Here is a 26,498-nt window from a genome sequence, read left to right on the forward strand (position 1 = left end):
CACCATCTGCAGTGATCATGGAGCACAACAGGGTAAAATCTGTCACTCCCTCCATATCTTCCCCTTCTATTTCCCAGGAGGTGATGGGACCAGTGGCCATGATCTTAGTTTTTTTTATGTTGAGCTTCAGACCATTTTTGGCACTCTCCTCTTTCACCCTCATTAAGAGGTTCTTTAATTCCTCCTCTCTTTCTGCCATCAGAGTGGTATCATTTGCATATCGGAGGTTGTTGATATTTCTTCCGGCTATCTTAATTCCGGCTTGGGATTCCTCCAGTCCTGCCTTTCGCATGATGTATTCTGCATATACTGCATATAAGTTAAATAAGCTGGGAGATAACATACAGCCTTGTCGTACTCCTTTCCCAATTTTTGAAACAATCAGTGTTTCCATATCCAGTTCTAACCGTTGCTTCCTGTCCCACATATAGGTTTCTCAGGAGATAGATAAGGTGGTCAGGCACTCCCATTTCTTTAAGAACTTGCCATAGTTTGCTGTGGTCCACACAGTCAAAGGCTTTTGCATAGTCAATGAAGCAGAAGTAGATGTTTTTCTGGAACTCTCTGGCTTTCTCTATAATCCAGCACATGTTAGCAATTTGGTCTCTAGTTCCTCTGCCCCTTCGAAATCCAGCTTGTACTTCAGGGAGTTCTTGGTCCACATACTGCTGAAGCCTATCTTGTAGGATTTTGATCATAACCTTGCTAGCGTGTGAAATGAGTGCAATTGTATGGTAGCTGGAGCATTCTTTGGCATTGCCCTTTTTTGGGATTGGGATGTAGACTGATCTTTTCCAATCCTCTGGCCACTGCTGAGTTTTCCAAACTTCCTGGCATATTGAGTGTAGTACCTTAACAGTGTCATTTTTTAAGATTTTAACTAGTTCAACTGGAATGCCATCACCTCCTCTGGCCTTGTTGTTAGCCATGCTTTCTGAGGCCCACTTGATACTGACGATATATCCTGGCAGTTCGCTACACAGTATGGCAGCCATTGATACTGATGATATATTCTGCTAGTTCGTTACATAGCCTGGCAGTCATTTATAGCCAGGGTTACAACTTTTCCAATCACTGTCTTTTTCACCCTTCAGATGACATAAATTAGAAAAATAATATAGGAGGAGGAATTCCTGGATTATGGGTTTACCCAAACTGACGACAAAATAATAATGAAACCACAGCCTGTTGTTTGTTTGGAAGTTCTGACTGCAGAATCTTTCAAAAAGAGTCAGTTGAAGAAGCACTTAGATAATTTGCACCCACATCTGGCTTCAAAACCATGGGAATATTTTGTAAATTTGGAAACGTCTTTCAAAAGACAAAGATTGGACAGCCACCTGACAGGTACATTCAATCAATGTTCAGCATCCAAGGCTAGTTTTGAAGTGTCCTAGTTGATTGCCCGGAACAAAAAACCTTATACTATTGATGAGGATTTGGTTAAACCAGCAGCTTTGAAAATAGCAGAGATTATGTGTGGTCAGAATGAAGCCAAGAAACTAAAGCTGAACTTGAAAGTTTTATGGTTGATCTGCATGTTATTGCAGAGAAGTTTACAAACTCTTTGTGGGTTGCACATCTCGCATATTTAGCTGTTATGTTTGAGTATGTTAATGTATTGAAGAAAGAATTGCAAGGAAAAACATAAATAAAATTTCAGCCAGATAAAAGATTTCTGCATTTGAATCAAAGCTTTTATATTGGAGAGAGATAGCTGAACAGAAAAAGATAGCTACCCTTTCAAAGTTAGCTTTGTTCTTGGAAGATTGTGAAATATTACTTTTGAAGACATCAAGGATACAGTTATAAGACATCTTACCAAACTCAAAGAGCATTTCTTTGATTACTTTCCAGATCTTGATTCACAAGCTGTCAGTTGGATTGTAGACCCCTTTACATGTGAAATTGCTGTTGTACCAGAAGAGCTTCAAGGGTTGGCAGAGTCACTTCTTGAGCTTCGATGCAATAACGAAGCATGCATTGCATTTGAAAACAAAGCAGATCTTTTTGGAGGTCAACAGTTGCAAAGGCATTCAAAATTGCACATGAGGAGGCAGTCAAAAAGTTGCTGCCTTTTGCAACAACCTGCCTTTGTGAACAAGGATTTTCCACTCTTACGAACATAAAAACAAAGGAGAGAAATCAATTGCACTCTGAAGACTGTATCCATATTGCTCTGACATCAAAATGCCCCAATGTTGATGCTCTCGTATCCAAGATGAAGCAACATCATTTCTCCAAAATCTGAAGTTTTCAAGTACAGTAAGTTGAAGCTTTCAAAGTAATTTTGAATAGATTCAATAAGATTTTGAATTCAAATAATGTATGATTTCCTTCCTTTAAAATCAAGAGGGTTATGTCAGCGTATATAATTTTTTTGGGGGGGCCTAAAAGGTAAAAAAAGTTCCCTGACCCCTGGGATAGAGTGATGGACTAGGACTGGAGACTAGAGTTCAAATCCTCACTCGCCATGGAAACTCACTGGGGGAGTAGAACTAGAAAAACCACTCCTTAAATAACTCACTTTGAAAATCCCTGTTAGAGTCACTATAAGTCAGTTCTGACTTAATGGCAGATAACTAGCTAATTAACTCTGCCCCTACCTCTTTCACTGGATCATACAGGCATTTTCTCCCTTCACAACTTTTGCATATTTTCTTACTGTGTCATTTGTCTTTTTTCTCACCATGTGAAATCTATTAAGGAGAAAAAGGTGGAGTAGTTACACAGTGCCCTCTGACTATTAGCATGAGGAGCCTTCTGCCTGGAAACACTCTAGAACTGCTTGGAGGGGCAAAATGGTAGAAATTAAAACCCACTAGTGGATGATAATAATGCCTTTGGATGAGATCAAGGATGATGCCTATTCCTACAATAAAGAGGTAGTAAGACTCCCTGGAAAAGACCCTGAAGTTGGGAAAGTGTGAAGGCAAGAGGAAAAGGGGACGATAGAGGATGAAATGGTTGGACAGTGTCATGGAAGCAACCAACATGAATTTGAGCCAACTCCGGGAGGGAGTGGGAGACAGGAGGGCCTGGCATGCTCTGGTCCATGGGGTCATGAAGAGTCGGACATGACTAAATGACTAAACAACAATAACAACAACAACAACAAAGAGGTAAAGAAGACCCAAGATCTAATGAATGCATCCCATTGGAAGGATCTGGTTAATATAACTTGCTACTGAGCAATTTTAAGACATAATCCAAATTTATTTTTATTCAGGCACTGAGCAAAAACCTGTAATCAGATTAGAATTCTACTTACAGCATTAGTTAAGCTTATAAAAAAATACATACTTTGCATTCTGAATTTTCAACACACCATTCACAGTAAAACTAAATTTAAACATACAAAACAAATCATCCAGATTTCCCTGACAAGAAAGTATCTTGGCCATGACAAGTTTTTCATGATACATGATATAACTATATAAGATTATACATATATGCTTGGTGTTTGCAAGATGCACATGTACTACAGAAGTAGTTTAGTGTCAATTAAGGACACAACTGTTCGTAGATGAACAGTTCACACATTCATGTGTCTTAGAATATAAAATATATTATTTGTCTCTTGATGCCAGCAAATAAATATTAACTAAGAAAACTATGCAAAGATAAAAGTTGTGCGTAGATGCAACATGTGCTGTTTCAATTTTATTGGAATGTTCTTTTTCTTAAAACATTTGTGCGCGATTGTACTTTTGGCATCGCAATGCTGACTGTGGTGTATTGACCTATTCTGTTAGATTTTTCTGCGGTGTGTGATCTACCCTCAATAACTTCATTCTGTACAAGTAATTATGTAATAACACTTGAACTGAAATGCTGAACCTTATCTGCGGGAATCACTTTCTGTGCAGCCATAGACAGAACTGGCTACAGGAAGCTTCTGTTCATATACCAGAAAGAAGGAGAACTTTAGAGATCAGAAATTTAAAGGCCAAAGGGCCTTTTCATGGAAGGGGGGTGGTCTCAGGGCACCCCTGTTTCCAAAGGGGGCTTTTAGCCTCCCCCTGGATTTGGATGATAATAAGCTGCTTTGTTTCGGTTTGTCTTGGATGCAGGAAGAGTTACAACATGAACTTACTCTGTAACTCCGTCTACTTCCTGCCAGTCCCATCAAGCTTGCAGAAACTACTTTTTGGATCACACCTGTTATTAAGAGAATGACAATTTGCATCAGCAAACTTTTATTTGTGGAAGCTTTCCGTAAGATTTAGAATTATAAAAAGAAAGGCTCTAAATCTTTTGGAGAACTGCCACAGATTTGCAGAATTTGCCACCACTGTGCCTTTCTCCTTACTGCTGCCATTTCCTTTGAATATCCATTGAAAGCTGAAAGATCAAGAAGTATAATCAGGAGTAAGAATATCTGAAAACTGTGTGCTGGGATGACACTGATCATAAAAGACAAAATGTCCTGCAAAAAAGCTACAAAAGCACCTTAGAACTCCCACTGGACCCCAAAAAGGTGATATGATTCTGCTGGAACATTTGTACCATACTGCAAATGGTTCTTAACACCAGTTTAAAGACTTAAGAAGTATTACTGGCTGGTTTCCATATTGTTAATTAATGCGCAATATAAATGGCATTGAAACAGCAACAGTACTGTACTTGTTCAAAAGAATGTTATTCAGTCTCCTATGGGGAGAAAGGTGACATATCAATAATTTAAATTAAATAAAATAAAGAAAAGAAAAGAAAAAATTCAAGATGGGATTCTCTTTGAATTAGCAGTGAAGCATTTAGGCAGCAGGCACATTACAGCAATCCTCACTGTCTCTTCTGTCAGGAGCTATGCTCCTAAATCCCTAGTAAAATCAAGACACAGCAACCAAAAACCCCTCAGAAAGTTTTTGTGTGGAAGAAACTCCATGTATCTTTGAGCATATATATATCTAATCTTGCCTGAAGCATGTTTAAGGCTTATCCTCAAAGAATTTAGGCAACCACTAGTTTATCAAGCTGGCAGAGAACTGCTTTTACCTCTGAGAAGCACATATCCCAAGGTTACTTAGCTGGATGGCAAAACATTTAAACCACTTTTTTCAGTTTGCCACATAAACGTGTCCCAGCTTTTGAGAAAGTATTGTTTCTTGAAGTTGTCTAAGTGCAGCCCTAAAACTTGGGATTTTAAAGCAAGCTTACTCTAAATGCAGTTTTTGTTACTGTAGCACGTATTACCATGCAATTTTTCACTACTACCATGTCTGCAGATATTAGAGAACATGCCATTTGTATGGAAATCTAGGAAGTCCACAATGGTTTAAAGCCTTCTGAGGCATCAGCAGCCTCATCAAACATACTAGAGTTTGATCAAAAGGAAGAGGTTCCAGTCCAAGGTGGTCTATTTTCTGATACCTCTGTGATGGTTTTCTGTGGCATCTACACTGCTAGGCCAGCTGTAGGAGGAACAAAATAAAATAATAGTAGTTAAAATGGAAGCTTCAAACTTTAGACAATTAAATTGCTGCTCATTTTCCACGAACTGTTAGGCCATAGTATTGACAACACACAACACTGACTTACATTACATCATCTGATATAAAGGAGTACTTCTCAAGCTACATACACAAGCACTGTTCTTCTAAAATAATTGCCCCCTCTGACCATTTCCACCCTATAAACTTCCTTTTGTTTACATTACCAGCTCCTTATCCTTCCTTGCCTGCACTACTCTTCTCATAGTAGGGATGGGGACTTGAGTCATGGGACTCGCTGTCCAGACAGACTTAGGTTGCACCAGTGACTTGACTTTGACTTGTCTTCCCCCCCCCCCATGACTCAGACTCAACTTGTAAATCAAAACCCATCCACCTCTCCTCTTTTTTTTAATAGGGATTTGAATTCGGGACTTGGTACCAAAGAGTCAGACTTGTTGGTACCAAAGAGTCAGACTTTGAGTCAGAGTCCAGTACCAAGGACTCGGACTCAAACCCAAAGACTTACCAACATCCCTTCCTCATACCTCCTGTACACATTTCCTCCCATGCTTCTTCATTTCCTTTCTAATGTAATTTGAACCTCAGCTATTTTAGACATGTTATTACTTGCATTTTTTTTTCATTCCTCAAATGCCATTGAAAAACTCTAAAGCATGATCTTGTTACTTTCCCATCACCAGATTGGGGTAAAAACCATCTGCAACTACCCATCATCTGACTTGAGAAATGCTGGCCTAAAGAATGAAACTGAACATGGAACTGCCATTTTGTTTCATTGGGATTCTGTGGCTATTCTTGTAAGCCACTGTGGTGCGGTGGATAGAACGTCACACTGGGATTCAGGAGACCCTGATACAAATCAGCTCTTGGCTGTGGAAGCTCTTTAAAGATTAAGACCCTCTGGAGTGTTGGTTCCCAACTTTGGGTCCCCAGATGTTCCTGGACTAAAGCTCCAAGAAGCCTTCACCAGTAGCTGTGCTGGCTAGGATTACTGGGAGTTGTAATCCATCTGGGGACCCAAGACTGGGAGACCTTGCTGGAGAGTATCTCCTTCAAGGGCACAATAGGTGCTGCCAGAAAGAAATATTGTTTCCACTTTACGGATGGTTATAGGTATATGTGTGTATGACAGCTCCACCCATAATGTCTGGAATGGCAGACCTTTGTCATTTCAATCTGTAGGATCTTCACGCAGTTCAAGAAGTGTCAGTTTACCTCCAGTTTTACAACCACTGTTCTTTTTTAGAAGGATAACAGCAGTAAGTGATCAGAAAGAAGAGCCATACAGTTTTGTAGTTTACAATTATGGAATAATTTTATTTACCTGGTCCACAGGAAAGTGCACAATTGAAGTACAATCATGTAAGACATGTCACTATAATACTGATAGTCAGGCTATCAATCTAAAAATATTAACTATACAAAACAACTGCTGGCTTTATGATTTAAACTTCCTTCTGCAAAGAAAGTTAATTGGCAGCCTGATGCTTTTTGGAAGGAATACACATTCATGAGCACACAGAGTTCTCAAAATAAAATACAGACCCAAGAAGATATGCATACAAATACAATTTGCATTTCCTTTTTCTCTCTCTTTTTTGAAGAACAGTTTTCTTACTCTGCATAAGCTAATTCTAAAATATAGGAAGTGAGGATTTAGAATCCAGTGTGAGATGCAACCAACACACATGTATAAATGGTTTGTTAAAATCAAGCTATATAGTGTAGTCTTCCTAATTCCTATTCCATGCATACTGGCCAAAATCTTGTTGCTTAGTGTAGTAAATTGTATAGACAAGGCCAATTAAATCAATGGGGATTTGGTGAGTAAATGTCTCTGTAAGGTCCATTGATTCAAGTGGGCTGACTATTAACTTCAAACGGCTTGGGCCCTGGATACCTGAAGGACCGCCTCCTTCCATATGAACCTACCCGGCAGTTAAGATCTAGCCAGGGGGCCCTTTTGAAAGAGCCGTCCCTTAAGGAGGTAAGAGGGACGGCTTGTAGACAAAGGGCCTTTTCGGCAGCTGCCCACAGACTATGGAATGCCCTCCCGACTGAGATTCGTCTGGCGCCGACGCTGATGACATTTCGGCGCCAGGTCAAAACCTTCCTGTTCCAGAAGGCTTTTAATTGAAATAATATTAGCTGTGGGTCTGATGGCAATTTTAATTGTATTTTAATTGTATTTTAATTATTTTATCTTTTGCTGTATTGAATTTTAATTATTGTAAGCCGCCCAGAGACCTCTGGGTAGTTTGGGCGGCATATAAATTGAATAAATAAATAAATAAATAAATAAATAAACTTACTTTAGCCTAGTAAGTCTCAGTTATAGTAGGCCCACTGAATAAATTTATTGAGTCAACCCTTCTATAAGGTCAATTTGCATCAGTTGAACTTATGGAAGAGTTGACTCACTAAACTTATTCAGTGGGCCTACTCTAGTGTGACTATGTTAAATAACAGGATTTTGGCTGCTATGTTTTTAGCCTGGACCTTGCATTATTCTAAATATCCATATTGTCTCCACTACACAGTGAACAGCTTCACCATCTTTGGGTATAAAGAGGTTTGAAACATATGTTTTTAAGCAACAGTTTTTAAATGAAACAACTGCTTGGCATTAAAAGACAAGTAATGTTATAAGCAGGCTTTGGGTTCATGCACTTTCCCTACCACTAGCATAACTAAGAGGAGGAAGGAGACATTTATTTTGTTTTCAACACACTGTGCTTTCCCCTTATATATGAACTGGGGCAAATGAGTTAGTAAATATTTGAACATGTCAATTTTGAACCTATGTAACAATCCTAGCTTAGTTGGATAAACCATTGTTAAAAGTTCAGAGCAAACAAAAAAGGCATCTAATGTCCTCCTCTTAAAAGAAGGAAAGGGCAGGAGTAGGCTTGTACACAGGAGGCTATACCATGGTTTTAGCATTTCTCCAAGTCAGGCAAATCACAAATTCCAGCTTAATCCCTGCTGTCCCAAAGCCCAAAATCTGAGCAGGTTTTAAAATCATATTGAACTTTCAAGTCACTTCATGGTTTTTTCCCCTTGGCATTATGATTGGCCAAGCTCCTGTTGCTTAACATAATAAATTAAAGTAAGCTGCAGTTAGAATAGGCCCACCTGAATTAATGAAGTTGACTCACCAATCCCCAGTGAGTCAATGGACCTACTTTAGTGCAATTTACTATGCTAAACATGAGTTTAGCTATTAGATAGCAAATGATGTACAGACCTGTCAAATCCCCAAAGACACTATGGATGTCAGATACCCTTGGGGCTCTACACTTTGCCCATGACTACACTTCTCCCAGGAGGCATAGTGAATATAGTGATTAGAATAATAGACAGGAGCTTTGGGGTATCCAGATTTAAGTCTCCAATGAACTATAAAACTCAATGGGTGACCTTGGGCCAGTTACTCCTTCCCAGCTTGACCTTCCCCACCATACTATGAGTATACACTATGGAGGAAGAGAGTCATGCAAGTTGCCTTGAGCTCTTTAGAGGACAGGCTGGAATTTAAGCTGAACAAATATACATTGTACATGTACAATCAATAAAGTCTTTGCTTAGGCTTGGGCACTGTTCCACATTTGATATGATAGTCACATTGTTGTAGAAATATATAAATATTTAATATAACCACTGCAACCTCACTATTTCAAGTTTATGCTCAGAGGGCCAAAGGAAGCAAGGCACATTGCCCCCTGGTTTGCAACACATTCATTTGTCAACCCCAAATACATAGATTAGCTCATAAAAATACTTATTCCAAACTAACAATAGGAAAAAAATTAGTGCACATGATTCTTTGCAAATATACCCATGCTCCATTTCCTGTATAACTATCAAAAGGATCACCAAACGCTGGCAGAGACCAGACTAGAGAAGAAGAAAGAGATTTCAGAAACAGCTAGGAAAGAGATTTACGGAAATTAACTGCTTAGAAGTCCACTTAAGAAAAGAGCACACAATCAAATATATTCAGATTTTTTCAGTGCCTCCTTAGCAACTTCCAGGACTATTGATCTTGAAATGGAAGCGTCAAATCCAAAAGTGGGTGGTACTGAAAGCATCACCACTGTCATTTTCTATGTTTGTTTGGGATTTTTGGGATTTTTAAGAGATGGAGAAGGGTGGGAAGAAAAGTAGAAGGAAAAAGGGGGAATGAACAATAATATCTTATGTTTGTTGTGGGTTTTTTGGGCTCTTTGGGCGTGTTCTGAAGGTTGTCCACTCCCAAGCCAACTACACCAGAGCACAATTTGCTGTCCTCTGAAGATGCCGGCCACAGAGACTGGTGAAACCTTAGGAAGAACAATCTTCAGAACATGACCAAAGAGCCCAAAAAACCCGCAACAACCATTAAATCCCGGCCGTGAAAGCCTTCGCGAATACAATATCTTATGCTTTTTTAAATCCAGTGGGTCCTATGTTGTAAGCTGGTGATAAAAAAATTCAGCACCAAGGCTTAATAACATTGAAGACCACCCTCCTAGAGCAGTCAAATCTGTACTGACATGGTTTCAGGTCTGCTCAAGATTGAAAATCAGTTCACAGAGTGGGATAGAGTATTTTTACTGGACATTATTAAAGGGCTGCTAATTCAATACCACGTTAGTAGTTAACAGCACACATCAAGCTGTCTCATCTTTTTCTGCCATTTCCACATTTAAATTAAAATTAGGCTAACACTAAGGACAGCCTGCTCAAGACCAATTGGGGTCTCGGTAGATCCATTAGAACTGAAGATAGGCTACACGTCAAATTGTTAGTCCACATCCTATCCAAGGCTGTTCAGGGCTGATGGAGTGAAAAGTGCAGGGGCATATGTAGGATTGCCCACTGTAGTTATTGTCTTACAAGGATGCGATTTTTACTTGTGCAGAAAGCTCTGGGATAGTTCCATCAACACAAGCAGAAAACATTAAACTATTCACATTACATTCTATTGTACAAGTATTTTGGCACCACTGGGCCCTATCTTTTCCCCAGTAAACCGGAACAAAGTCATCAGGGGACAGATGAGTGCAAGTCCACGAATGCAGCATTTATCAAAATCTTTTTAAAAAATACTCAGCAAAACAAGATGGCAGTTATGAGCAGAATTAAATAGGAGTGCCTGGGAAACACACACACAAAATTATCCAAGGCTAAAAGAGATACCTTTTAGGCAAATAATAAAGCACCCCATATAAGCCTACCCAGTTTTTAAGATCTTCCGGGGAGGCCCTTCTCTCCCTTCCACCATCTTCCCAAGCTCACTTGGGGATGACATGAGAGAGGGCCTTCTCAGTGGCTGCTCCCAGGCTTTGGAATGCACTGCCTGGAGAAGCCAGGTTGACCCCTCCTCCTTCTTGTCCTTCCATTGGCAGGCAAAGACCTTCCTATTCAGACAGGATTTTGAGCTGTAAGTGGAGGTCTAGGAAATACTGTATGTATGAAATTTAATTTTATTAAACATGTTCTTTAAAATGTTTTTAAAAATTGTGTTTAATCTTGTTTTTAATCCAATTAATATTTAATTGTTTTTAATGTAGTCTTGCATAGTTTTAACCTGTTATCATTGCACTGCTTTAATTGCTGTGAACTGCCTTGGGTCCTCTATGGGGAGAAAGGTGGCTAAATAAATAAATAAATAAATAAATAAATAAATAAATAAATAAATAAATAAATAAATAAATAAATAAATAAATAAATAAATAAATAAATAAATAAATAAATAAATAAATAAATAAATAAATAAATAAATAAATAAATAAATAAATAAATAAATAATACAGCCAGCCAGCCAGCCAATCATTTCCTGATTATTTTAAGAATGTTCCTTTTAAGGCAAAGCACGGGAGCAGGGCCAATACATCCCAGGCACTGAATCACATATCCTTACGTTCATTTCTCAACAAATGGCAAATAGTTAACAAAATATTTCTCTATTGCAAGGGTATCATATCACAGCTGTAAAGAAGACATGACTACATATGGATGGCAGCTTCTAGGAAAGCTACATTCTGTGAAAATTAAGTAAATTCCTACAGGTATTACAAAGGAGTTCTTATCATCACCATGCAAGAATTTCACACCACAAAACAAATATGCCACATAAAAACAACACACACACACAAACACACACACCAGGAATACGAATCAAAGGTGTATTTTTTTTAAAATCAATTTCATACATATTTGTACAATTCACATGTTAAATGGAAAAAAATACTAGAATATAACAAAGGATTTGCCAACTACATTTGCAGGAAAGGGAAGTGCAATCCAGCAGAGTTGCAAATCAATGCAAGAGGCAGCCCTTCTGATCACAAGACTACCACAAACATATCTCTTATGGAACAATCTCACTTGGTAGTGGAGACAGATACCAGGGGCTCACAGATGACCGAATCTGATTTCTCCCTGTAGAGAGAACAACAGGCCATTGACAATTCCTCTCATATTGTGGTATGAGGAAAAAAGCTGCACAATATTTCTCAATTCTTTCTATTTTGCCTTCTGGGAAAACTGGAAATATTAACATTGTACTATATAACATGTTTTAAGGTAAATACATTTCACAAGACTGTAGCATATGGCATTGTGCGAAGAGCATCTCCAAATTAATTCACCCTTAATTACCTTTGGACCTGGAATGTAAATAGGAACTTTCAGTGTTATTCTTTCATTAATAACATCCACCAGCTTCCTGTGGTAGACAGAAGTATAATTCTACATAGGAATGCCCTAATAGGAAATCTGAGATTAGCAAATCTTCTGCTCTGAATATAGAGAATGTTTGTCTAAATAAAATTATTTCGTTTATAATTCTCTGGCCACTATCCTAATTCCAGTCTTACCTAATAGTAGACCTTCTGAATCAAGTGCTGAAGTTAACACCTATGTAAACCACACTGAGTCAATGGGTATATTGTAGTTGGGACTAGCAATAAGATACTGGCTGTGGAGTAATCAACATCTCCCCCTAAAAAGATCATAGATAACAGAACACAGAAATATTTCCACCTGAGGCTAAGAAAGTGGCAGCTGATCACTACAGACAGTAGTGGGTAGATAAACCAATGGTCAGATTCAGGATATGACAGATTTCTATGCTCATATTACATATTCATTTACAGATTATTAGTTTTAGTCATAGCTTATGTTTTTGGGTGAAAATTGGAAAGGTCTTAGGTATACACATACCTGAAAATATAATGCGCAAGGTGCTAACAAGACAAAATACAATTTGAACAGGATTACGGAAAGCTAGGTGTTTGTTTGATCGTTTATTGTTGTACAGTAGGACCCCCCCCCAGATGCTAGATCAGTATCTGCTGATACATTTATCCACTGCCTGAAAATACTAAATAACACCCCCAATAATATTTATATTTCTGTTATTTCCAGGGTGTACTTACCAGAACTGGCCACTATAGGGAGCCAGAGACCATGCAATGTATAGTGTTTGATACTTTTGCATTTTTCAGTTTCTGCAGTGGGGGGCTTAGAAGTGATCCCCACAGATATTGGGATCCTACTGTACTTGATTCCTCTTGTTTGTTTGTGGAATCAAATAATGCGGCTAAATGCAGCTAATGAGCTATATACCAAAATCTAGTTTGCCTAATTTTTAAGGGGTTCTTAATTTATAGGAGCACGTCACGCACATTCTCCTTCTGAAGGGACATCTAACCATCTCTTTACAAGTGTCTATTGAACAAAAAAGAAATGTAAAACAACACATGCAAGCTGTTCTGAGCGATACTCACAGGCCAGCTCTTTTCACTTGAAGCTGCAGAGGAAAATAAAACACAAGCAAGCACAAGCTGCAGTTCAGTAAAGACATAAAATGCAAGGAAAAAAAAGCCAGAAGCATGAGAAAAGAGAATGGAAAAAAATCCCCACAAAGATAACATAATCTACTGTAGCCAAAATAAACGCAAAATAGAAGCCAGTGAATAACACCCAACCTGGCATAATGACATACCCAGGTCTTTGTCAAGCCAAAGAAAATGTCATGAGTAAAACAAGCTCTTTGTGTATCTCATTATTACCACATCCAAGAGATACACACCAGTTTTAGAACAATAAGAGTTGAAGCCTGTTAGCTCACTCTCAGTTGCTGGTTTCTTAAACCGATGTTGCCTCAAAAAAGCTTTGTAAGGTAAGCTCTCAGCACCACGCTTTATTTTCCAAAGCTTCTTCCACTGTTTTGTGGGTCCCATATATAACAACAGAAAACCGGGCCAGAAGATTATTACTCCTGGTCTATCAGAACAATTGGCTGCAGAGACCACTATTTGAGGAGACAACCAGTATCTGAAATACCTGCTGGAAATGAGGGACATAATTATGCATTAGAATGCATGCCTTAGCTATGAAAAAGCAGCGAAAGGAAAAAGTAAAAACAAATACAAAAGCAAGCAGCAACCTTGGCAATGGAGAAAAACTTTTTTTTTGCAGTGTAATCAAATATTGGAAATGTTGGTGCAAGTCCTCTTTAATCAAGCTAAAGGACAGATTTAGCAAAATGGCTCTGCTCTAACTACAGTAAATGATATCCAAAATATTATGAATACAGTAGGACCTCCCATCTGTGGGTTCAGTATCTGCAGATTCACTTATCTGCTGCCTGGAAGAGCTTCATGGGGCAGTGGTTAAAGTGCTCTACTGCAGATAAAATTCTCTTCATGACCCAGGGTTCAATCCCAGGTCACTGGCTCAAGATTCACTCAGCCTTCAATTCTTCTGAGGCTGATAAAATGACTATCCAGCTTCCTGGGGGAGGGACAATGCTAAGCCTGCATTATTAACTTGTAAGCCACCCAGAGGGTGCTGTAAGCACTTTAATATTTGAAAATACTAAATAACCCCTTCCCCAAAATACATATTTACCATATTTTTCGCTCCATAAGACGCACCTTTCCATAAGACGCACCAATTTTTTAGGAAAAGAAAACAGGAAAATATAATCTTTTTTTCTTCGCTCTATAAGACGCACAGACGTTCCACCCCCCTGTTTTGTGGGGGGGAAGTGCATCTTATGGTGCGAAAAATACTGTATATGTAATTCCAGGGTGTATTTACCAGAACTGGCCACTAAAGGCCCAAGGATATCACAGTTCTATTGTGTTAAAAACCATGCTGGACCATACCAGTGGTCTATCTAGTTCAACATTCTGTTCACAAAGCCCCACACCTCAATTTGGGAGCTTTTTTTCAGGGTCAAAATGATATTTTTAGAGGTGTAAAAGAAAAAGGAATGTTTTGGTCCAGCTACGAGAATTCATTACTACTTTTAGGTGTCCAACTAGATAGCTATTAAAAACCTCTTTAGACTGGAATAATCAGAGAGGAAGCATTCAAATTATATCACTCTTTGGAAGGTGGCCACATCAGCCCTTAGATTCAAAGATCCAAAAGGTCACATATGGAGTTCATTAAGAGGGCAAATGTGAAGAACAGCAGAGGCTGGAGGTATAATACTGTGCCTTTTTGTTGCCGTGTTTTGCTTTAGGATAAAAGATTAGGATAGAGGAATTACCACCTGAAAACTGTCTTGCAGCTTCTGTTGATCCTTCTCATTTCGGCCTTCCAGCAACAGCAGCGACCCTGCTGGATTGAGAGGTTTGCTCCCGACACTGTAATTGCGAGGACGCTTTACTGTGTCCGGACTGGCTAGTGGCGTGAAGCTGTTCCTTCTCAGCCTTACAGGGGTTTGGCTCTTGGGAAGGTTGTTCTGATTGAAAATGGAGGATACCGTAAGGAAGGAAGCATTGAGCCACAGTATCTTAAGTCAAAATTAACACCACAGAATATTTCTGATGGCAGGCATGTGCATATCATGACCTTCATAACTTGACACAATGCACTAATGTTCAATGAAGCTAAAGGGTTTCTTATGTCTTATACATGCCACTCAAGCATCAGAGTATGCATCTGATGTGTATATAACTAGCTCACCATGCCCTTTCCTATGGTGAAGGTGTGGGGGCATACCCTCTAACATGCATCTCCCTAAGAAGAACCCTACTGAATTAGACCAAGGTCTGTCTAGTTCACCATTCTGTTCCTTCCACAGTCAACCAACTTGCCAACGAAAATCAGTAGGACAAAACGCTCAACAGTAGTCTGTGATGTGTGGTCTCACCAGTGAATAAGATCCAGAGGCCCCTTGCTTTTCATATTAGAGGGAATATCCATTATGACTAGCAACCATAAATGGCTATATCCACCATGAATTTGTCCAATCCCCTTCGGAACCCACAATGATAATGCTGTGTAGATGTCTCCTCCTCCACCATACAGACTCACTGGCCCACTAGAGTCCAAAATGTGACCAGTGCGTGTATGCAGTAGTGACTCTTTGCTAACAGAAAGCAGTTATCATTGAGCATGGCACAGTAACAGCCTTTTAGCCAAATCCCCCTTCACATGACAGTCCTCCAATGCCCTCAAGCTTCTAAGACATTTAGGAAATCCCTGGAAGAACATGGGATATATTGAAGGGCTGCGGTAGCTACAGTGGACCCTCTACTTAAGGAATTAATCGGTATTGGAATGGTGGCTGCAAGTCGAAAAGTCTGTAAGTCGAATCTCCATTGACCTACAATGCACTGAAAACCGATTAATCCAATAACCAGTGGTTTTTATTCTATTTTTATTCCATTTTGGTTTTTTTCTGGTCTGTAAGTCGATTCTCTGGCTGCAAGTCGAATCTAAATTTTGCAGCCAGAGAAGTCTGTAACTCGAAAAGTCTGTAAGTCGAGGGTCCACTTTATTGGAATTGGTGAAAATCATGTCCCTCACGTTGCACAAGCTGCCACTGGATACAATTGAATCATATGTCTTCAGGCTTCAGGTGGGGATCTGCATGACTTTCAGTAGCAAATACCAATGGCAACAGTATCTTAAAAACTTGATCTCGACTTTCTGGAAAATATTCTTTCTACTGCATTTAAACAATGGCAGACATGGGACATTCAATTACAAGTTTTTGAATAATCAGAGATAAATGTCAGAATTCAACACTATCCCCCTTCACTATAACTTAAATGGACAAATAGAGTAACAGTTCCATGCAGTATAGCTAGTTTTAAACATCCTCAATAAAATTGATAAGTGTTTCTTATTAGGGAAGAAAAGGACCAAGGATAAATGCCTACAGAATGCTATAGAAAAACCAGCCTACTTGTTTTGATAGCTATTTGGCTTGTGAAATTGGGGCAACCCGATTTGCACAGTGTACTAACAGGCTACTTTAATAGCTCTCATATAAGAACAGCTTTATGATGTGTAAAAACTATCACAAAGTGCTAATGCAGCAGTTAGTTTTCATTGCATTGAGACTACGAGCCATATTAACCCTTTATGGGGAAAAATGTAACATATAATTAATATAAAGATCTATCTATCTATCTATCTATCTATCTATCTATCTATCTATCTATCTATCTATCTATCTATCTATCTATCTATCTATCTATCTATCTATCTATCTATCTATCTGAAGATAACGCTGATTAGCAATTAAGAAGAAAACAGTGTGTGGTTATAATTAGACTGCTTCTGAGAAGTTGGTAAGTTAAAATTTATAAATCAGTCAGGCCAGCCAGCCAGCCAGCCAGCCAATCAATTAATGCCTAAAACAAAAATATCAAACATATATTCTTGTACTGATTTGAAATCTTGATTCCTGGGCTTTTTTTAACCATTTAAACTTCTTTCATGAAAAATAGAGGTGGATGGGAAAATGCTGAACAACGTTTCACTGCCTTCATAGAGCTGACAGGGAGAACAAAGATATATACAAGAACCAGTCTAGTTAAATCTCATAGCCTGGTTCAGTGGTGGTGAACCTTTTTGGGCTCGCCTGCCCAAACTGGGGAAAAAAAAAACACCAGCGGGCGGTGTGCTGCTATCGCCGCGGAAGTGGCAGCAGTGGAACTGGAGGTGGCAGCAGAAAGGGGAATCCCAACATGGAGGTGCCTCAGGACCCCACTCCAGATCCGGTTGCTGCAGATCTGCTGCCGAAGTGCCAGCACTGTGGCTGCAGCTGCCTTCTCAGGTTTGGCTGCGTGCGGGGGGGGGGGGGAGGAGTAGCAATCTGGTGACTTATGGCTCGTGTGCTGGCAGAAAGGTCTCCACGTGCTAGCTGTGGCACACGTGTCATAGGTTCACCATTGCTGGAGTTAAACCTTATAACCACACACAATTTTATTCTTTCTTGCCAACCATACATCATTTTTTCCCTTATTGTATTTCCTTATTGTCTTGCTGTCTGTGAGTTCTAGAACAAACATCATATCCAGCCCATCTGGAGTTTGTAAGGCAGGAGACTAACAGAAGGCCTTCTGCCCCTGGGAAGAGAGTCAGGACAAGAGGAGAAGAGAAAATATTTTGTAATTCAAAAGAACATTTTGGGAACTGTAATTTTTTCCCCCATCCATATTATTAATGGACAGAAACAGAAACTTTTAGATCATCAACAACAAAAACCCAACCCGCACAATATACTTTGTGGTTAACCATTCCCTGGAATTTATTTCATTGGAAACAAAATCCAGCAGATTCATAGGGCATATATTTCATGCCACACTGTAAACTTATATTAGTAGCATGTAGAAGATATAGCATACTCAAAGCACTTGCATTTTGGAAATAAAGATTACTGTGGATTTTTAAAATAATTCCTACTACAACTGTTTCTACTGCAGAGCTGAAGGCAAGAGAACAAGACTGACCAAACATTCAAAAATTGTCAATTCTGAATGTACTTTTAAAGCAGCCTGTGTTAATAAGTTTGACTGTGGATTTGCACTAAACTCCCAGCAATCTTATCTATGGCATTTCACAGAAGAAGCCATGGAAATGCCACCAATTACAACAAACTGATATGAAAAACTGATATTTGTGTCAACCATCTGAACTCAGAGGTCACATTTCACTTTGTCCGTGTAAGCGCAGGAACATAGTGGTTTATATGAATTTGTACTCATCCAGAATCTTAGCAGCCTTTGGCAAAATCCTTTTGCCACTGTATTTTCATGTGTGAAAATTTCCAGGGAGTTACACTAAGACATGTGCAGCATGATAATTGGTATATCTATGGGTATGGTGAAGCACACAAGAAATGCATTACAACTTAGTAACATTTCTCTGTGTTTACCATGTTGTCCACATACCAAGATAACACAGTTAGTTGCCTGGAATAAAAACACACGATTATGTGATTGAGCTGCCTATGTTAAGTTTTCAAAGGAGACCTTTTATTATAGATATAGCCTTCCTGTTTTTAGCTCATTGCAAAAGCCAAGCAAACCATCTGTATCAAAAATGTCTTCATGTGATGCATAGTTTCCTTCTTTTTGCCTGATAACATTAAAATCTATGTTTCAATTCTCTACACAGCATTCAAGCAGAAGAAAATGAGAAAATTTAAGTCTAAAATTTCCCAAGACAAGCCATCATGATAGGCAGTTTTTTAAAAAGGGCTTAAAGAAAAAGTAGTTTATCATTAACTGTTAACCAGTATTTGGAAGTATATCAAATCCAAATTATTTCTTAAAATGCGAGGACTTGACCATTGTAAATTAGCTTTGAAATTCTCAACAACTTCTTCAAAATTCAAGTTACTACAGGAGAATTACATTTTCACAAATAGTTTTCAGAGGGCCTATTGGCTGGAATTCTATTGACAGAGCTGTGCCATGCGACTAAGACTGATGGTGGTGATTTTGTGGGCTTTGACTTGTTCCATACCCTATTTCAGAACTCCCTAAAGCTTCTCCAGGATAAATGGGATCCCTAGGGATCCTCAGAACCTTCTGTGGGGAGGGGAGAATAGGTAGCTTAATGGATGTGGCTGATAATATTATCTGTGTTGTGTGGCATAACAGGATTCTGTTCAGTACTGTGAAAACAGTTTAATCTTATCTTCAGCAAAGAAATAGTGAGATTCATAAAGATTAAACTAGGACATTTTCATTGCTTTCAAAAGCTTAACACCAAACCTTAAAGCAGTGATGCCAAATATGTTGCCCTCCAGATAATTTCCTATACTGGTTAATAATGCTTGGAAGTTTAGCCCAACAATCTTCAGGGGGCCACACACTCTTCATAGTGTCCTCATCATGTGCCTCACAATGTGGCACTTTGGCTTAATGAAGCCAAAGTGCTTGGGTTTAGTTTACTGTTTTAAACATGGCTAGTCATTTTAGCATTAACTAGAACAGAACAGACTAGTACATACCATGGTAGATGGTTTGTCTCGGTGTGTGTCCACAGCATCAACGTTCAGAGAAATCATTTCTAATTTACAGCCTTCACAAACATGAAAAAATATGAAAAAAGTAACATACGTGTTACTTACGTGTTGTCGGGGGGAGGAATAAAAAGTACTATAGTGACAGAGAATTTTAAAAATGTAACCTAAAGAAAAAAAATTAAATATCTACTCCAAAACTGAAATCAGAAAATGCCTATTGAACAAACGCTGGACAGACAAGGAAAAGATAGGGGCTGCTTCTTGGATATTCTTGGCTGCTTTACCAGGATAAAAACCTTCAGCAAGGCATCACAGGTTTATGTTCTGAAATTTATAATAGAAAACCAAATTTCAGGGAAGCTAAGGTAGCAACTCTTTACATACTTACCTGGGAGTAACACCAATCAAATTAGTGGGACCTATTTCTCAATTTACATAGGACTGCACTGTAAATTAGTTTGTGTTCCTAGGTGTTCTAGAGAGAAAGGGAGTGTACAGCCACATGCACACATTTTGTGTAATGGGGAGGCAACAACTTTAATTGGTTGCAGTAGCAGAATTCCGTCCCAGCATTGAGAACTGGTTCTAAAATACCAGGTGACCTTTTTGTAAACCTGATTCACTCACTGATCATTCTTCAGCTACCTCTTGCTAACACCAGGAAAGGACAATCAGTTGGAAACCATATCATGTCTGGCCACTCTGTTGCTCCCTGTCACTTGTGGGTGAAGCTAAGGCCCCAGCAGCTCCCTGTCCAGCTGGTCCTGCTGTCACCCCAGCAACTTTATGGGGATTCAAACAAATAAAGGGAGGGGCTCAGCCTGCCCAGTTTACTCTCGCAACCCTGGATCCTGCCCAATGCCCTAAAACTGCTGGAAAAATATTGTGACAATTAATTGAATAAACCTTGCTCACAAAACAGACAATTTACCATTTGCCAGCCCCTGATGAAACAGTAGTATAAGGAGGGAAGGCTGGCTGGTCAGGGTTTGTTTGTTTTTAACAGTACTCAGGTAGACCATTTCCCTCTGAGACACCCGGAAAAATCCACCCACCAAAGCCCCACCCACCAATCAGCCGCCGGCAGCAGTACATCAAGGCAGTGCACTTCCTGTTGACTCTGGTCTAGTGCAGAACACTAACTAGGAGCCCGCCATGACCCCTTGGTGGCTGGCTGTGTCACCCACTTCCTGTCTGGGTCTGCTGCAGCAGACAGAGTGTGGAGCCCCTTGAGTTAAAGCTAGACTTTATATTTTTCATAAGCTCCGTAAAGGGAAGCTATGCTAATTCATAGCCCATATATCAAATTAGCAAAGATTTCTAATCACAAGATCAATCCTTCCCCTTCTTGGCTCCCACTACCTCGTACAAGCCCACATAAATATGCAAACAAATATTTACCATAAGCAACAGGAGTGAGTTTAAAGATGGTGTGAAGGGGGCACTTCAAATAGGGTAGCTCATCTGCAAAAATACAAACAGGAATGAAAAACCAGATATACTGAGTATGGTTCAAGATGTAACATACCCTGTGTGCCATTTTCTATCTTGCCTCAGCCCAGCAAAAATATAATTTTTTATTTCATTTTGTTTAACTTATTGAGAGTCAATAGAAAATACAGCAATGGAACAGTAGTGCACTTCTTCCACTACAATTATATAACCTAGCAATGCTTAAAGTCTGAAGACTGATCCTCAGAGGATGTGGTAAATCATTAAGAGACAGAAGGCCAGCTATATTCAGCACATAACATTCTTGCAATGGTTGAGTTTTCATTGTACAATTTTTACAATTATAATGTTTTTTAATTGTATAGATGTGAATGAACAAAAAAACCTGTGATGAAGTCTGTGACAATGTCACTTCCCTTCCATTTATTTTGTTTCTGGATGGTGGATTTGGGATATGTATAGGTACGTTGACTGGCTGCATAATGGAATGAATGGGTGGATTGACAGGTGAGGGCTGTGTGAGTATATGATGGCTAAGAATAGTTATAACAGTTGAAGAGGGGGAAAGAATCCACTTCAATGGAACTGGGTTATGATTGGCTGCTTTGCTCAATCCATGTTGCTGAGGGGAAGTGCAAAAGAGTGAGCAAGTGTTTAATTTAGTCAAGGAGCATTAGGAACCTTAGACAGATATACAGGAATGTGAACATTAACACTTAATCAACATTAACACAATCTTTCTTTCTTTTACTATCTTTGTCATATTGCCGTCTTGAAGAATCGCTTATTATTTATTGTCTGTTATTTATTGCTTATTGTTTACTGTATATTGTTGATATTTTTATTTGTTATATGTATATGTTTGTTGTATTCTTACATGCTTGGAAACCGCCTAGAGTGGTCATATCGACCAGATAGGCGGGGTATTAAATAAATAATAAATAATAAATAATAAATAAATAAACAATAAACAAACAAACAAACAAACATTAGATAGTTACTTGAGAGTGAGAATGTTCAGTAAGAGAGTCTAGATTTGTTAGGATTGTCAAGAGTTTATAGAGAAAGTTTAATTTAGGTAGGAATAGTTGAAATCCTGTTGAGCAGCCTCTGCATAATGATAATGATGTTATTGTCAGATTGCTGCTGATTAAAGGCAATTTCAGAGTGCACATGACTTTCTTGCGTTGTGTGTGAGTGTTATGCACCTTGAAATTGTGAAAGCTTTTAATTAGCTGCAATCTACCACTTTTCATGAGTTCATTCCCATGGTACAGGCAGAGCTACACAACAGAATTTCAGCCGATATGAGATAAAGAAGATACACATTGCAAAAAAATAAGCATTAACTTAGATACAAAAGCTGCATAATATGCCTGTGACCTAATTTTGTAGTTGTTATTTTAATCCTAGCACTTATTCTGTTTCAAAATAAAAACACATTTTTGTTTCTTCATTAATCATCTCATTATTTCCTAAGTATAACTGAGTTTTCCCAAAAATAAGATAGGGTCTTATATTAAATTTTTGCTGAAAAACACATTAGGGCTTATTTTCAGGAGATGTTTTTTTTTTTTTTTCATGTACAACAATCTAGATTTATTCAAATAAAGTCATGTCATCTTCTGGTTGGTGCACAATGGTGGAGGGCAGGGTTTCACTTAACTGGGGCTTATTTGGGGGGTAGGACTTATATTACGAGCATCCTGAAAAATCATACTAGGGCTTATTTTCAGGTTAGGTCTTATTTTGGGGAAAACAGGGAAGTATCAGGTAGGACATATTCAAGCAGGTGGCTAGCAATGACTCAGCAAAGGGGGAGATGAAAGAGAGAAAAGTACAACTTCTGATTTGAACAAATGGTGGCAATGCTACCCAAGGGTTACAACCCAACAAAACACTGAAGTAAAATCCTTCTATTGGATAAAGTGAAGGGCAGAAATCAGATCAGGAATCACAAATGTTTAGACAACAATGTAAAGGAACATATTAGGTATCTGAGTAGCAAATTCATAGATAAGAGCCCTGTATACTGATTCTCTGATATTACGTACACATAAATCCTATAATATTAAGCATTTTTTAAAAAAATGTAGCCATTGTGAATAGAAATCAAGAACAAAGGAGTGCTTGTAATGTTGGGATTTATATTTTGTGTTAAGGTGTCCTTTTTGGCAATTTTTCTTATTGACATATTTATTCATACACGTGAAGTACACCCTCATACCACTCTCTCTGCACACAATCATTGCACTCTCCAAGCCCAGAAAAAACTTTCCTTGCATATACTGCATGTGTGTTGCTGCAGGAGTTGCAACTTTAATTAGCAGAACCACAAAAGGAAAATATATACCAAAATGTGTGACATTAAATGCATAATTAGCAGCTACGTCTGCTAATCCTCTCTCCAAAAATAGTCAGTAACTTCCCTTATATCTGTGATAGAAGTGAGAGGGTACATTTTGTTGGATCATGGCAGGAAAGGGAAGGTCAAACATCCTATCCCATGCATGGCATTCCAGGACAAATCAGAAACAATCATCCCTATTATCTGCATTAGTGTTTTTTAACTGACATATTTGCATGCATTTAACTTCACATCTAGTTTGTCTCAAGTTGTTCCAGACAAAGACTCCATTTGTATTAGTAAACATGTACAAATCACAGTCTTATTCCTCACCTGCACCCTTATCGAGGAAATAGGCCAGTAAACATCTCATAACTGCCTGGTGGGAAATGACTAGGACGTTGCCCTGACGTTCCAACTCCATAATCACAGGTTCCAAGCGTTGGACCAAATCTTGATAAGACTAGAAAATGAGAAGCAGTTTATCACAAACTAGTAACATTGATGTGATTTTACATGATTGCATTAGTATCTACTATTTATCTATTATGCATATAGTCTGAAAATATTTATGGTATTTAGCAGGTGCTGCAAAGGGTATTTTCAAATCTATAAAACTAAAGTATTAATATTTTACCGTGTCTCCCCAAAAATAAGACAGGGTCTTATATTAATTATTGCTCCAAAAATGCATTAGGGCTTATTTTCAGAGGGTGGTTTATGTTTTTCATGTACAACCATCTACATTTATTCAAATACAGCCATGTCATCTTCTTTTGGTTGCTGCACATGGTGGAAGACAGGGTTTCACAACTGGGGCTTATTTTTAAGGTAGGGCTTATACAGTATTATGAGCCTCCTAAAAAATCGTACTAGGGCTTATTTTCAGGTTAGATCTTATTTTTGGGCAAACAGGGTATTGATCAACTATAAAACTTCCTCACTTCTCCTCCAGGGTAGCGATAAAGGTACTTGTCTTGGTCCCGAAGTGCAAACTCCTCTGGATATTTCCTTTGAATCTCTTCATATGTCATTTCTTCACATACTCCCTGGAAAAAACAAGCAACAACAACAAAGCAACAATAACACAGGAATTTATTTAAGAAGATTCACAGGAAAAAAAGTACATTCTGGAAATCATGAAGTTTCTCAACATTTCTGTCTACAATCTACAGAAATGAGCTAGACTAATTTGGAGAGATTGTGGAAACTTTAGATCAGCAGGATCCACTAGCTTTGATCACATAACACAGTGTATCAAAAGGGAAGAGATCTGTGTGGTCCTTGTACACAATCTGAAAACAAGGGTGGGTGACACCTTTATTACACTACTAAAATCTCAGAAACAGAGCTGGGAGGGGAGTATAGAAGCAATGGAAAAGTCTGCACTGCCTCATGCTCTGTATTGACCAGTCTGCTGAAGAGTCCTGCAGGACTGTGTGTGAGATTTTAGTAGTCTAACGAAGCTGTCACCCATTGTTGTTTTCAGATCGTATAAAAGGATGGCACAACTTCTTTTGGGTGGGACTATGGAGGTACCCTGAATAGCTGTTCTACTTACAGCATCTATTTCATTCAAGATCTTCCACTGCTCATATGGCACCCCCAGGGCTTCTGCTGTCTGGATTGTTCTCTTCAGTTGGCTGGTCCAAACCTTCAGATCCACAATCTCTTGATCTTTGATGTATTTTTTCAGTGCTTGAGCAAACTAGGAGACAACACAATATAATCAAGAGGCTTGCACAGTTTTTGCAACTGTAATGGGAACAATATTCCTACTTTGTTAGAAACAAGATAAAACCATCAAAGCTTGATGCTACTCATTTGCTACAGTAGTATATTCAATGGGGCTATACAAATGCAGATGACATGGAGCCCTGGAAAAGCTTCTACTCCCACACAATTCAAAACAACAACAAAATTGTGCTGGAATTCAGTACAGTATTTCATTTGTTGCAGGCTATGTATCCAGCTGTTGTCTCTCAGTTGACACTTGTCTTTTTGATCCAGCAAAGCTTTTCACCAGCAGAATAGGGAAGGAGTGGTTTTTGGTGATTCCCCCATCCCACCGTAGTCCCCTCTGCCTTCTCCCCTCCTATGCCAAAGAGTCCCAAAACTCTCTGGAGTAGACCTAGGAGCGCAGGAGCCTGCAGTGGAACTTCCTATATGTTCCACTAATGCCAACCTCTGCAGGATTAAAAGGTTTAAGGGTTGTCACTGCAGCAAGATCAAACAGAGCAACCCTAAATGGATACTAACATAATCTAGAAATAACATTTGTGGGAGGGCAGCCATCTGCTTCAGTTTCTTGGAAATGATACATGATAACATTTATAAGTGTGAAAAAGAGGGTAGAAAGCACATCGTTTGGATTCAGGGGAGAATTTGGAACTAGGAACAATTCTGCATACATATACCTGGGGAGAGATGCTGTGGCATGAACATAGATATATACATGACTGTGTGTTCAATACAGACAGTTGCTTTATTAACTACAAGAAAGCCTTTGACAAAGTCCAACACAGCAAGCTGATGGAGTTGTTTCGGAAACAAAGGACTTGCTCCAAGAGATATTTGCATAATTGGCAACCTGAACTGGCAAGAAAAAGCCGTAGCAAATGTGGAAGCCCAGATGACAGAGGTTACTGAGACAGGAAGAGGAGAATGAGAAGGATGTATACTCTGATCACTGGTAGGAGAGGAACAACAACAACAATTTGCACTCCAATTGTAACTTTAGGGAAGCACTTGCAGATGGAAATGATGGCATTCTTGTCAATGAAGCTGTTATCAACAAGATGGTATTATTGTCAATGAAGATACTATCAAAAACATCTGATACATACAGCACACATTATTACTGACAGTTCAGATGATTCACAAATGTTACTTGACAAACTTAATGAGCACATTAAAAAATGAATGTAAAGAAAACAACTTCCTAGTCATGAGGAAATGGAAGCAGCCCAAA

General features: G+C 38.8%; 1 protein-coding gene across 13 annotated transcripts in view; it reads right to left on the reverse strand.

Annotated features, from left to right (window-relative positions):
• Positions 1-3,195: 3,195 nt before the first annotated feature.
• PFKFB2 (6-phosphofructo-2-kinase/fructose-2,6-biphosphatase 2) overlaps positions 3,196-26,498 on the reverse strand; it is a 42,397-nt gene continuing 19,094 nt past the window's right edge. For 4 of the 13 annotated variants that reach the window (XM_072997234.2, XM_078391841.1, XM_078391844.1 and 1 more), the window contains 7 exons: positions 25,089-25,235; positions 24,472-24,576; positions 23,861-23,990; positions 21,130-21,192; positions 19,714-19,784; positions 15,010-15,201; positions 3,196-13,288 (listed from right to left, as the gene is read on the reverse strand). In XM_072997234.2, the coding sequence (XP_072853335.2) occupies positions 13,163-13,288; positions 15,010-15,201; positions 19,714-19,784; positions 21,130-21,192; positions 23,861-23,990; positions 24,472-24,576; positions 25,089-25,235 (834 nt within the window). In that variant the 3' untranslated portion in view covers positions 3,196-13,162. Of the gene's footprint in view, positions 13,289-15,009; positions 15,202-19,713; positions 20,053-21,129; positions 21,193-23,860; positions 23,991-24,471; positions 24,577-25,088; positions 25,236-26,498 lie in introns of those variants that run through there. The other 9 variants (XM_078391842.1, XM_020777906.3, XM_020777903.3 and 6 more) reach the window with 8 other exon arrangements.

Source organism: Pogona vitticeps, chromosome 4 (assembly GCF_051106095.1).
Source record: "Pogona vitticeps strain Pit_001003342236 chromosome 4, PviZW2.1, whole genome shotgun sequence".
NCBI classification, from domain to species: domain Eukaryota; kingdom Metazoa; phylum Chordata; class Lepidosauria; order Squamata; family Agamidae; genus Pogona; species Pogona vitticeps.